The sequence below is a fragment of the Tiliqua scincoides genome, chromosome 7 (genome assembly GCF_035046505.1).
Source record: "Tiliqua scincoides isolate rTilSci1 chromosome 7, rTilSci1.hap2, whole genome shotgun sequence".
NCBI classification, from domain to species: domain Eukaryota; kingdom Metazoa; phylum Chordata; class Lepidosauria; order Squamata; family Scincidae; genus Tiliqua; species Tiliqua scincoides.
The window spans coordinates 52,006,079-52,019,143 of NC_089827.1; the positions used below are offsets into that span (position 1 = coordinate 52,006,079).

Here is a 13,065-nt window from a genome sequence, read left to right on the forward strand (position 1 = left end):
ATAGTCTCTCACCTCAATGATATAATCTTTCCCATCCTTGCTGTGGACAGCTTTGACAGCACAAATATCAAGGCCTCCAAACATCTCTGCAACAGAATCTGCCCAGACTCGATACCTGCAGAAACCACATGAGATTATTTGTATGATATACTAGTAAGAGGCATCTTGTTCAGGGATATCCATGTTCCCATCAAACATATAGCCATCTCACCTTATGGAAGTTTGCAAGGCATGGATGGCCTTCAATTAAATTACTTGTATATGGTTTTCTGTTAAAAACCATGAAGTGGTTTACATCAAAATGAATACAGTGTACCATAAAATCAATAAAACACAAGAAAATACAGGAGTTAAAATAGCACTGAAAAAATTGACTTTTTTGGAGTCTATAGCAGTTCAGCTGCTCCTTGTAGCCAGACAGCTTCTTCCCAACATACAACTTCAAGCTCAAGGCATGCTCAATAGATAGTGTGAAGAAGCCTTAAGAAGTAGCCCCTCAGTAGCCCTTGATCTTTTGGAAACTGAGAAGGAAAGAAGAAGAAGCTTCTGTAGGAGGAGGCCATGCTCCTGCACCTGTTCTTTTAATGGAAGAGGAAAAGGAATGCTCTTAGCTGGGTTTTCTTACCATGCAGCTGTACTTTGCTTTTGAACATTCACTGCAATCCAAAAATTCTTAAAGCAAAAGGTCTCCAAGCCAGGCTGGGCAATGGGGCCTGGGATATAATCCCCCCTCCCCACCAAAACATGACTACTGGGTCTTTTTAGTCTTCTTACTAGAGAGAGGGTAGTTAAAGCAATGATCAGGGTCATGGATACTTGAAGGGCCACCTTTTCCTCTAGAGGCCCCCCCAATTACTGAGGTGTGATGAATGATGGCAACAAGGAGCAGGGCTTTTTCCATTGTGGCACCTTGTCTTTGACATTCCCCTTATTCCTTCTCCAAGTCTATAGGTGATGTTGTAGGCATTGTAGTGATTTTAGTGCTGTGCAGCTGCCAATGAGCTGCTTGTGAATGCATCTTCTGGAGTATTAAATGGGAACTCTCACTCACTCACTCACTCACTCACACACACACACACACACACACACACACACACACACACACACACACACACACACACACACACCCTGCCAGGAGCTCTGTTATTTCCACGGAGTCATGTCTGACACGTATCAAAAAGACTGGAGACTCAAGTCAAGTCGAGTCCTAAAAACACTCTGGGCGAGTCCCCACAACCACCCTTTAAGACTCGTGCATGAGTCTCACTAAGGTTAGATCCATGTCAGTAATCTGTACATTAGATCAGTGGTTCTCAAACTTTGAGGGAGTTTTACTCCCTCGGTAAGTCCTTGTGGGGAAGGGGCTAGGGCAGCAACGTGATCCCCAAGATCAGTGGGGGTGGTGCTTTGCGCTTTCAGAAGGCAGGGCTGCAGCAGGCTACAGGAGGTGCAGGGAGCCCTGCGCAGCTCTCCCAGAGGCTTGGAACATTTGCTAAAAGTGGGTGCAAAGCACCTCCTGCAAAACACTGCCTCCCTCCTTCCCCCACCCCTCAAAGGGACGGGGAAAGCGTTATACGAACTGGTGGGTTGCGACCCACCAGTTTGAGAACCACTGCATTAGATTATTAAAGCAGAAGAAGAGACTGGTTCTCAACCTTCTAGTCACCCTTACAATATTATGTCCCTATCAACTTCAGCCTTTGAAATATTCATGATTCAGAGATTTCAAGCTGAAATTAAAAACAGAATAATTAGGGCTTTTCCAGTTTTGCTTGGTTAGCCTGAAGTCTTTAGTGTTCCTTGCCTTCACATTTTCAGTCATATCTTTATATCCACAAGGCTTAGAAACTTAAAGTGAAAGCTGAGGTTCTCAGTATTCTAACAAGAACCTGCAGGTTGCATTAAAGTGTCTCAGGAGTGGGTTATACGTAATTAATTGACACAAAGCCAGAATGACATCAGAAGCTGGGGTAGTAGGATTCTAGGCTATTCCACTTCAGACTGCAAGTAGAGAGTCACACTTTTGAATCCCCCCCATGCAAAACACATCCTGCATGTAGAAAGACAGCAAATCAGGGAGAAGTCTACAGTAAAGATTTACTTCAGTTTACTCACTCACAAGGTGCAGTATCTCTATCGCACAGGGAAGCATTCTAAATATGACTCCCCACCTGTGGCATGAAGTAGAATAATCTAGATTCTACCACATCAGCCGACTATCTCACTCTCTGTAATGTGCAGATAGGATAAGGGCACTGTGAGACTAATTTCATGTGGGGAAAGGAGTGCTAGAATGGTGTAGGTGGGAGAAGTGGGAGGGTTGGCTTCTGAGCTGAGAAAGGACCAGTTGCCTCCCTTCTTTCTTGGGAGGCAATTGCTCTTGCACCAGGCAAGAATGCATGATATAAACCTAACTTCTGTACCATGGCATATTTAGGATAATGTTTAATACAGTCCCATGCCCCTGGTTATTGGATTCACCAAGAGGCCTATTGAATTTTTGGCTGCAGTTCTTTCTATTTATTACCTCTCGGTCATGGCGATCTGTTCCAACATGGCAGAACCTGTGTTTGCTTTCCAGTTTCCAGAGATCGATGTCCTCCTGGGAAAAACAAACAAGCCCCATTAGAACAATCAATTCCTCCAAACATTGTAATTTTTTTTTTGCACCAAATTAAAAGAACATGGAGGGAGGAGCAGGGTGGAAATGGAGGAAATGGAACAGCATGTGTGTGGGCAGAGGATCCTTTCTGCCCTGCTGCCCTCACTGCTCCTAACAATTTCAGTTGGACTGCTAAATGTGTAACTCCATCTGCAAGCTCGCTGGGAACTTCCCCCTGCATGCTGGCATACTCCCACTTAGTTACATCTTTATCCAAATGCTGGCTGGGTATTCTTATACAGGCCTTATGAACCCTCCTGGGTATGTCAGGCTTTGTACAGTAGAAATGTCTGTGAAAAGCCTGTGGAATAATTAACCTTGCGCTCTGTAGTGTAGAATGTAAACTACACAGGAGGCCCTGTGCCAGAAAAGCCAAGAGAAAGCTTCCCACAGACATCAGTGGGCTTTAGAGCTGGTTGTAAAAAGGGAGTGATGTGAGTGAAACACTAAAGAAAAGTGAAACGTGGGATTATACTGAGTCTGCTTTCCATTCTAAGGGTAGTCTGGTGGAAATATACCACAAAGTCAGTGGCTCTAAAAGCCACCCACCAGGTTCTCCAAGTGACTCCTCAGGACTTATGAAAGGGGACAAGTGTCCTTTCTTGTAACTAGCTATGAATGTCTGCCCATGCTGCTGGCAAACACAGCCTTTTGAGCTTTGTGCTTAAGAAGAGTGCAGAATTTACAAAGCCCGCCTAGTGGCAAGTATACTATGAGAAGAAAGCTGGTTGCTGAAAGCTGGGATAGCCACAGTCTATTCTAGAGCTAGTAATCGGGCTCCCTTGCTCCATTTTTTCCCCTGTCACATTATAGGCAAAACACTCTTACAGCAAAGCAAGTGTTTTACCACATGCTGAAACGTTTAAAAAAAAAAAAGCAATAACTACAATGCACTTCATTGCACTCAAGTGATGTTCAATTAAGACCACTGCACTTTGCCTTAACTATACCACAGGCATTTTAATTCAGGGGGGAAGCAAGAAGAACCCATAATAAAGGACTTTTAACTATGGTGATATTCCATAGTTAGAACTATATACTGAGAAGCTGAGGAAGTGGTAATACTCTAAAGCAGGGGCCTCCAAACTTTAGGGTATGAGGGCCACCTTGTTTATCTGAGACTGTCAAGGCCTGGAAAATAAACAATACATGCATGGAGAACTGATGTGCTGAGAGTTTGAGTACAATAAGGGGGGGGAAGGAGGAGGGCAGCAGAGGGCAAAACTGAGTTGCACAAGAAGAGGGGAATGGATTTTGAAAGGAAAAAAAACAAGCAACCTGGATCACAAACTTTTTTTTGGCATCAGTTTCTGCTCCATATAAGTTCAACATAAATGTTAACTTTAATTTATAATTATATTCCAGGTCTCCCAACATCAGTATATATCTCATTCAGCTTCTAGAGGTACTGAATGTAATGGAATGCAGGTGTGCCCCTATATCCATGGGGATTCAGTTCTGGAACACCTTGCAGTTAAGTCCCCTCACCTCCAGAGGAGGCATGCTTGGGGGTCCCTGAGGACCCGATCTGTGGATAAATGAATCTGTGGATACGGCGCCCCCTGTAATTCCATTCCATTGCATTACATTCAGCACCTGTAGTGGCTGAATGAGGAATATACCAATGCTGGGAAACCTGGAAGTGTGTCTTTTGAGCTATTTTTAGCTCCAAGATGGTGGGGAATGATGTGGGCTGGATAAAATCATCTGCAAGGTCGGATGTGGCCTTCTTTAATGACTCCACAAATCAGTGTTGTTTAAGAGTCCTTGAATGAGAAAATGAGGAGAGATGAGAGGAGATGGCTGCATTCAAATTTGTGTTCTTGCATTTTGCCCACATAATTTTTCTCCAGAAAAAAAATCATCATATATACAGTCTCTTTTTTGTTTCCTTCACCTAAATGAATGTATTCTGTGAAGTGCTGCATCACAGAAAGAAAACTGGTTAAAGTAATGTCTCTAATTAGGGCACTTTTAGTTATGGAATGAATATGCAATCTACATAAAGAAGTTTGATGTACTTGTCGACGGGGGAAGTCTTTTCCTGTTCTGCCTGACAGACTGCTTGCAGACAGTTTCACAGTGAATGGTTCAGTAAGTAGTTAAGTACCTACTTCACCTCTAGGAAAAATGTTACAGTGATATTTTCAACAGGCCCATGAAGAGATGTCCAATGTGTAGCTTATAAAAGCATTTGGAGTACTGTGTAACTGTCAGGGTTAGTCCATCCATGAAGTTAGCTGAGGGTTACCTCAGCTAACTTCATGGATGGACTAACCCTGACAGCAGACTGACAGGGCTGCCCATCTCTGTTCAACCACTCACCTCCACTGTTGCTGCTGCTCCCATTCCCTGAACTGGAGAATGAAAAAGGGGAAGAGACGTGGGAAGAAGAGGAGCATGGTGTGCTGGAACTTCATCAGAGCCCTTCGCACTCCTTCCCACTTCCTCTTCAGCACCCTCTTCCTTTTCCAATCCACTGAATGGGAGGAGCAGAGGATGGTACGTACATCACTGGATAATAGTGGGGGTGGCAGCACGAGGCATAGCGCCCCAGAGACCAGAAGGTCTTGGGCTGGCCCTAGTAACAGCAGATTGTGTTATGATTTGTTATTGAACAGGTATTTGGATCAAAGTTGCAAATACACAGGGATGTGAATGAAATGTCCTAGCGACGTTCTCAAGTGGTTTGGTCAGAACATCAATGTTCAAGCTGTGTTTACAGTAGAAAGCTTTCTAGTTATTCCACTAGAGGGCATGAATAAGTTTTGGAATTTTCCAAAATCAGCACTCAAGAACTATTCAGAGAGCAAACGAGAACTACAAAACTGAAATTGAAGGGAGAGGTAAAAGCAGATGTACACCCTCAAAGCAATATTGATAGAAGAAGAAGGAAGGGTAGCTGAAAGGTCAAAAGATTGCCAGGATGGTGTAGTGGTTTTGGAGTTCAAATCCTCACTCAGCCATGAAGCTTCCTGGGTAATCTTGGGCCAGTCACTATCTTTCTCAGCCTCACCTACTTCACAGGGTTAAGAACATAAGAAGAGCCCCACTGGATCAAGCCATCTAGTCCAGCTTCCTATATCTCACAGTGGCCCACAAGATGTCTCAGAGAGCACACTAGATAAAAAGAAAAGTTGTTGTGAGGTTGTTGTGAAGTCAAAAAGAGGGGAGGAACTATGTATCCTACCCTTAGTTCCTTCAAAGAAGGTCAGTATAAAAATACAAAAAGAAAAATAAACCAGAGGTAAAAATGAACTAGACTGTAACTTCAGGAAATTCTAGTCATGGCCTTCCTTGTCCCTTTTTCTTGCAGCTGCTCCACCTGATGAAGTTTTGGGCTTTCCCCCTTCCCTTCACACATCTTAATGCACATTGCTCCCTGAACCTCAATTGGTGGCGGCTGCTCTGCTGTATAGTCATCCCATGTCTTGTATTTGACCCAATGCTCACTAGACTCTTCGGCTGTCCCCCTTTTTAGTAGCTGCAGAGATGCTTAATCAGTTGCATAGTCCTTTTTGCTAGTTCTTATCATCAGGACCTTGATCTCATTACCTTATGTTGTAGTGAACCATGGCAGTTCTGGGAAGTGTGAATTCTTTTTGTCTGCACCTACTAAAGTTCTCTTCCCCTATAGAGTGATCTATAGGCAGCCACCTAAATTCATTTTATAAAAGTCTATTTGTTATTGCTTGTTAAAAGAATCAGAATTTTTTGTTTAGGATCTGTTGATCTCCTTAATGAATGTTTGTCAGTGTGATGTATTTAGAATGCTAGTACAGTACTTCTGCAAGAGGGATCTGAAGGCCTTAGGATTGAACCTCAACAGATGGGAAACCTTGGCTTCTGAGCGTCCCCCTTGGAGGCAGGCTGTGCAGCATGGCCTCTCCCAGTTTGAAGAGACACTTGGCCAACAGACTGAGGCAAAGAAGGAAGGCCTATAGCCAGGGAGACAGACCAGGGACAGAATACACTTACTCCCAGTGTAGAAGGGATTGTCACTCCTCAATCGGCCTTTTCAGCCACACTAGGTGCTGTTCCAGAACCACCATTCAGAGCGTGATACCATAGTCTTTCGAGACTGAAGGTTGCCAACAGTACTTCCTTTAAATGAAACACTTTACTCTCTCCAACCCAGTTTCACTGTCTGTGGCAAACTTACATGTAAGCTTTGTAATTGCTGCCAATTTTCTGAACTCGAATATCATATTTGGAGTCAACGAAGGTCTCTGTTGTGACATATGTTTTGGCCATGGCTACCACACTTGCAATGTCTTGGAAGTCATGCTGGTTCTCCACTTTGACCTTTTGTTGACCAAGTCCCAAATAGACCGTGAAAAACAAAAAAACAAAAAAGGAGTATATGAGTATGATCAGTAACATCTGCATGTCATTATTCAAAATTAGCAAAATGCCTGTCATTATGGTGGGTGGCATGTGTATGGAACAAGAACCTCCATGCTGGAAGAACCCATGAGAGATTAAGTGCACTTGTGAGCAAAGCAGTAGCCTCCACCTCTGTGGGATCCCTCTGAGTGAAGATCAAGCCACCCAGCGTCAGAGTAGGAGAGTACCACCAGAGCATACTCTCTGAAAGAGTCCCCAAGTGTAACATTGACATTTCACTTGCCCACCCATCTAACACAGAGAACATAGAGACAGCAGACCTGCATAATACCCACAAGAAGATATGCTGGATCAGACCAAAAGTCCAGCATATGGAAGGCAAAGAAGACACAGAATCCAGAGACAGATACTACAAAGCAATAAGTGAGAAATCAACCACCAGGCAGAGGGCAGACAAGGGATGCAAGGGACCCCCCCAGTTCACTGCATAAAAAAGGGAGGTTCAGTGTGTCTCATGGGTGAACTACTCCTGGTCGGAGGATACTGTAAGACCCTAGAGGCCTTTGTAATGTCCTTTTAATGTAATGCCTGCCAGACTGTGGTGCATAACTCACTCTCAGATCAAAAGCAAATCCATGTGCTTTGTCCAGCTTTTCATGGGCTTAACAAACACGATTTGCTTGTTTCTGTGGTAATCTGCACACAATGTAGCCTCAAGATCTGTGACCAACTATTATAAATGACAAAAATGTATCCGTTTTACTATTACAGTATGAAAAAAACAAAATAAAAAGTGAACAGAAAATGGTCTTTCAAATATTCATAGGAAACAAAGGGCCCAATCCTATCCAATTTTCCACCACCGGTGCAGCTGCAATGCAGTTCCGAGGTAAGGGAACAAATGTTCCCATATGTTGAGGTGGCCTCTGTGTCTGCCTTTCCACCACAGGATGCAGTGCACACCCCACTGGCACAGCTGCGCCAGCACTGGAAAATTGGATAGGATTTGGCCCACAGACAAAAAAAAAGGTTTTTCTGATGGTAGTTTTTATGCGCTTGGCAGTTCATATTATTTCTCATCAGGTTTATGGGACTCGTAGTTGAAAACAAAGCAAGCAAGAATCAGATGGTGAGTTCTGTTGACTTCTTGTTTCAGAAACAAAAGGAGAATGAAGCGAGGCATGACATGCGTGTATACAAAATAATGGAGATTTAAGAATGAAGGCTGTGCAGAAGGAGATTTGAACTCATTGAATTGAGTTTTAAGTAATTTTCTTTAGTCAGTACTACTTGGTTCTCATCTTTCCCTAGATGACATCATTCCTAAATGAATTTCAGAGCTCAATCCTATTGCTGGGCAGTACCAGACTCCTGCACACTGCTCTGGCAATCGTTGACGTAAATGTGCCATAAGGCACATTGTGGCAGCCGGGAGAGAAAAGGCACTGGTGACAAATAGTCCCATAGGGACTGTGGAGGCCCAGCATAAATGATGTTCCCTTACCCTGAGGAGACCTCTGGCTGCCTCCTTGGCGCTGTGGGATACAGCGGCGGTTATTTCAGTGCCACTGTACTGCAGGGTGGCAGCCTGCATGGGATTGGATTGTTTGTTTTGTTTTAGCGTACTGTGGGCTTGAATTACTGATAACTCCGTTGATCTGGGGTCAAACCACTCCTCCTGAGTACCTTCAATTCGCAGACTAAATGAATAGCAAATATTTCTGATAGATCGTTGAGGTGCCAGAGCGCCGAACACACTTAAGGAATCAATGGAATTTGCCAGAGAAACTGATTATTGCTTCCAGAACCTGGGGATTAGCATTCCCCAGCATTCTGGTGGCTAAAGGAGTAGAAAAAGTTTCAATGAAGCTGGTTTGGTGTGCATGGAGTGCTTGGGTTTTGAGACAATGGAGAACCTTAAGTAATAATATATTTATGGATACATATGCATATGGATAAATATGGTTGTCTTTACTAGCAGATTTTGGAGGAGGATCAGAAAAAAAACACCATATCCCACAGACAAAGGGTTTTTATGATCTTCTGTTCTAAGGTTAGAAGGCTGTGGAGCATATGATTGTAGAAATATTCTGTGTGGAGATCTTCTTCCAAAGAAGACTATGTTGGATGACAGGAGATAGGATACCAGAGTAGACCTGTGGACCCAGGGGCACCAGAGCAAGCAGTGGGGAAAAATGTATGGAACTAATTGTGCTGGTGTCTGCAGTTGTCCTTGGTATTCCATATTTTAACCAAGGCATCTGAAGAGCCGTATCCAGGTCTTTAGTGATGGAGGGAAAATGTAAAAGGTGTTCTAATGAGATCTACTACTCTACCCTCAATTCTTTCAATTTTAGTCTAATGATGATCCCCTGTAACTTTTTAAAACCAGAGTGAGGGCAAAAGGTAAGAAGCCTTCCATAATTTGGGTGGTGGTCTTGTGTACCCAAGTGTGTACCCCCCAAGTGTTTGGAATTCAATCAGTTCTATCAGTACCTGAAGTCTACCATATTGAGAACAGAGCTTGGTGTCTTTACAAGGTAATTGTTCTGATCACAGTAACTTCTTTAAAATATCTCCCACATACAAGAGTGCCCTTTTCTAAGCCACTACAATCATCACATCTGAACTGTGCTCTGCTAAATCTGACAGGTCAATTCTGGTTGTCATGGAACCCAAGAAGTTCTAACCTAGTCCTGATGAGTCATCCTTCATTTGTATTTTGATGTTCCGCAGAAGTCTGAGAACAAAAACTGTCTCACCTATGCTTCAACTTCAAGAGAAAGACTTGCCTTATATTTATTTTTAAGGGGTATCACCCACTTATAGCATAAAATGTCACTGATGTTCTTTAGTGTAGCTCCACTGGTCTCCAGTATTTCAGTGTGTTTGTCTTATTTTGGATATTTTGGGAATTATCACCAGCTGACATAAGTAAATGTAGTTTCTCTTTGAAAACCAAATCACAATGCAACAGACATACTGATGTCAATAAGAATTTATTTAAAGTCAGACTGGTGCAGAATAATACACTACTACTACTACTACTACTACTACTACTACTACTAACATTTATATAGTTAAGTACTTTATATAGTAAAAGTTTTCTATACCTTATAAAGCTATAACTTAAGTCAGAGCTTTCTGATTGTGCAAAATGTTTCTCATGTAACTAAGCATAATTTTCCCTATAGAGTAGCTGAGGCTGACAGAGAGTGACTTGCCTAAGGCCACCACGCTATAAAAATTCATGCTATACTACACACATAATGTTCAGACCTTACAGCCCTTTGTAAGCATGGAAATGTAGGATATCACTAACAACTAGTTTGATTTTCCTGGATTATGTTTTGAAAGGGTGCAGGAGGCCTTGATGGAGTTGCTGTTACATCCTGAGCACAACATCACTGCGCCTTGCCCACAGTTCCTGATAGAGTTGCTATGCTGTCTTTCTGATGGAGAGAGGCTCTGAACTGTGATAGCTGAAACAAAGAAAGAAAAGCATTCCTACCATGGACCTGTGTTGCTTGTTAATGGTATGGAGCTTCTTCTGTTTTTTGTTTTTTTTAAAAGAACAGAAGAAGAGGCAATTGCCTGCCCTGATCTTTTCTGTGACAATTTAAAGCCACCTGCGCTGCAAATGTACTGTGTAGTCATACAAATGAACAGTCAAAAGGCTGCTAGCAGAAAAACAAGTAGGGCACCAAGCTGCTCGTAATATTCAGATATATGTGTGCAATTACAGTAGTGAGAGAAACAGGCCTTTTGGCTATGTTGCCACCAATTCTGCATATATAAAAGTAAGGGTCAAACTACACATTGCCTTAAACACATCATTAGAGCTGATGTGCCCAACTTTTCTGTACTAAACATAACCTGGGGTGGGATGGGGGAGTGATCCAGACTGGGATCCCTTGTGTTTGCTCTTTGCCCTGGGAGAGAAGCTACAACCAGTATCAATGGGAGCTTTCCTTCCAGGGCCAAGAACAGCCACAGGGGCGTGTGTGATCCAGATTGGGACCATAATAGGGGCAAGAGTTTAAAGCCCCTTCCCCAGGTTGCCGGTCCAGTCTAGATGTCCCTCTGCTCGTTATTTAAAACAGAAAAATTAAGCATATCAACCCTAATGACGTGTTTAATGTGTAACAAAATCTAATTGGATGTGGTAGCTCACAGCATAAAGGGCTATGTGTTGAAGCTGCTCACATCATAAGCTTAATTTCAAAAGTATTCTCTGAAGGCTATTAGAGTTTTTTAAGTGGCTGAAATTGAGATGATCAAGACTGTTGCTAGAATGAATTGTTATAAACTGTGCTGTACTGTGGTTTCTGGCTGTTGGAGTCCATTAAAAAAGTTAATAAGCTAATAAGTGACTCCAGAGGCAGGTTGTTAATGACGTCGTCTCGGCACAAGGATGAGTCACTCTAGCTCTTCCACAGGCTCCAGGAAACATCTAGCTTGATGTCAACTCTATTTGTGCCAAAGGCGTGATTAAATTTTCTTTTTTTGTGGAATATTACGTTGTCCAAATTCCCCCTTTACCTTCCGTGTTAATCATATTCTAAATACTGTAAAGGCAAATGCAAAACACCCCAAAACTCAAGGTGTTGACAAGGTGTTTGATTCAGCTAAGCTTATCTCAACGAGAACTTGTGTGTGCAGATTGCAGTGTACATTAATCTGGTCTAAATCTATAAACAGGAGTCCTCCTGAAGTTTACAGTTTAGTCAGATGTACCCTATTTTCTTCAGTTATTATTAAAACAGAATGGACAACATAAATCCTGCAACACAGACCCAAGAGTGGATCCAATTGAGCAGATATGTTCTCCCTGACCCAGGATTCTTTTTGATGAATCATAGTAAATCATAATTATCATATATTTATACCAAGGTAGTTAAACATACTTGGCTAATGGCTTGATCCTAAAGCAGCCAGTGCCACAGGAACTAGCACTCTGCTGGTGCTGGACACTTTTTGAAAGTTGCAAAATGTGAAACACCACAGCGCATGGGCTGGTCACCGCCAGAAGCAACAGGCGGCCAGCCCTGCATGGCAGCAGACTCCAGACACCTGCAGCCCAGGTAAGAGGGAGGGAGTGTGGAATGGGGTCGTTGTGGGCAGAATGGCGTGGTGATGAGGGAACGGACGAGGGTGGATTGGGACCAGGAAGAGGGGAGCTTGGCTGCAGTGGTGTCCAACACCTGATGTTGCCAACACCTGATTTTCCAGGATCAAGACTGGGTACAGGACCACTCCCAAGCTGCAAGCCTGGTCCTTCAGGTGGAGCACAGCCGTTGAAGAACAGGTTGTAATCCCAGTTCTGAGTCAGTTCTCCTACAGATCAATAGCACTTCTGTCTTGTCTGGATTGAGTTTCAGCTTATTAACCCACATCCACTCCTTCACAGCAGCCAGGCACCAATTTAGAACCTCCACATCCTCCTTACCCCCTGATGGAAAGGAGAAATAAAACAGTGTCACCTGCATATTGATGACACTGCATTCCAAATCCCTGACAACCTTCCTCAGCAGCTTCATATAGATATTATATATGAAGGGTAATCATTTTTGAATTAAAATACTGTGGGACACATTGACACTAAAATCCAGTAAAATGCCTATACCTTTTGCAAACAAACATTGCCATGCAGCTTATAATTATGGTTGCAACAAAAATTTCACACAAAGTGACATTAAGCAAACATCAGCGTTTCTCCCAAGGACAAACATATGAGGATTTTCAAGGGAAATGAAACAAATTTCTCAAAGACAAGTCAATTTTCTTCTGCGCATTCAGTGACAATAGAGTATTTCCAACTTTTGCTCTGATATCAGAAACAGCTATGCACAAATGATGTATGTAATTTCCTTAGAACTGCTTGTTATTTTATACTGGTGGATTGTTATGAGTGTGTATTGTAACTGCCACTTAAATGAATGTAATTCTACCTATAGCTAAGAATAAATTCAGTCACCCACAGGATGAGCTGATACCTCTGAAGAATGCAAATATAACTATTTGCTATCTATTTGCTAAACTGCCTGCTTATTTGT

At 42.7% G+C, this 13,065-nt stretch overlaps 1 protein-coding gene across 3 annotated transcripts in view; it reads right to left on the reverse strand.

Annotated features, from left to right (window-relative positions):
• The window catches only part of SYN3 (synapsin III), a 195,992-nt gene that overhangs the window by 14,504 nt on the left and 168,423 nt on the right, over positions 1 to 13,065 (reverse strand). For all 3 annotated transcript variants that reach the window (XM_066633384.1, XM_066633385.1, XM_066633386.1), the window contains 3 exons: positions 6,825 to 6,967; positions 2,528 to 2,602; positions 13 to 115 (listed from right to left, as the gene is read on the reverse strand). In XM_066633384.1, the coding sequence (XP_066489481.1) occupies positions 13 to 115; positions 2,528 to 2,602; positions 6,825 to 6,967 (321 nt within the window). The remainder of the gene's footprint in view (positions 1 to 12; positions 116 to 2,527; positions 2,603 to 6,824; positions 6,968 to 13,065) is intronic.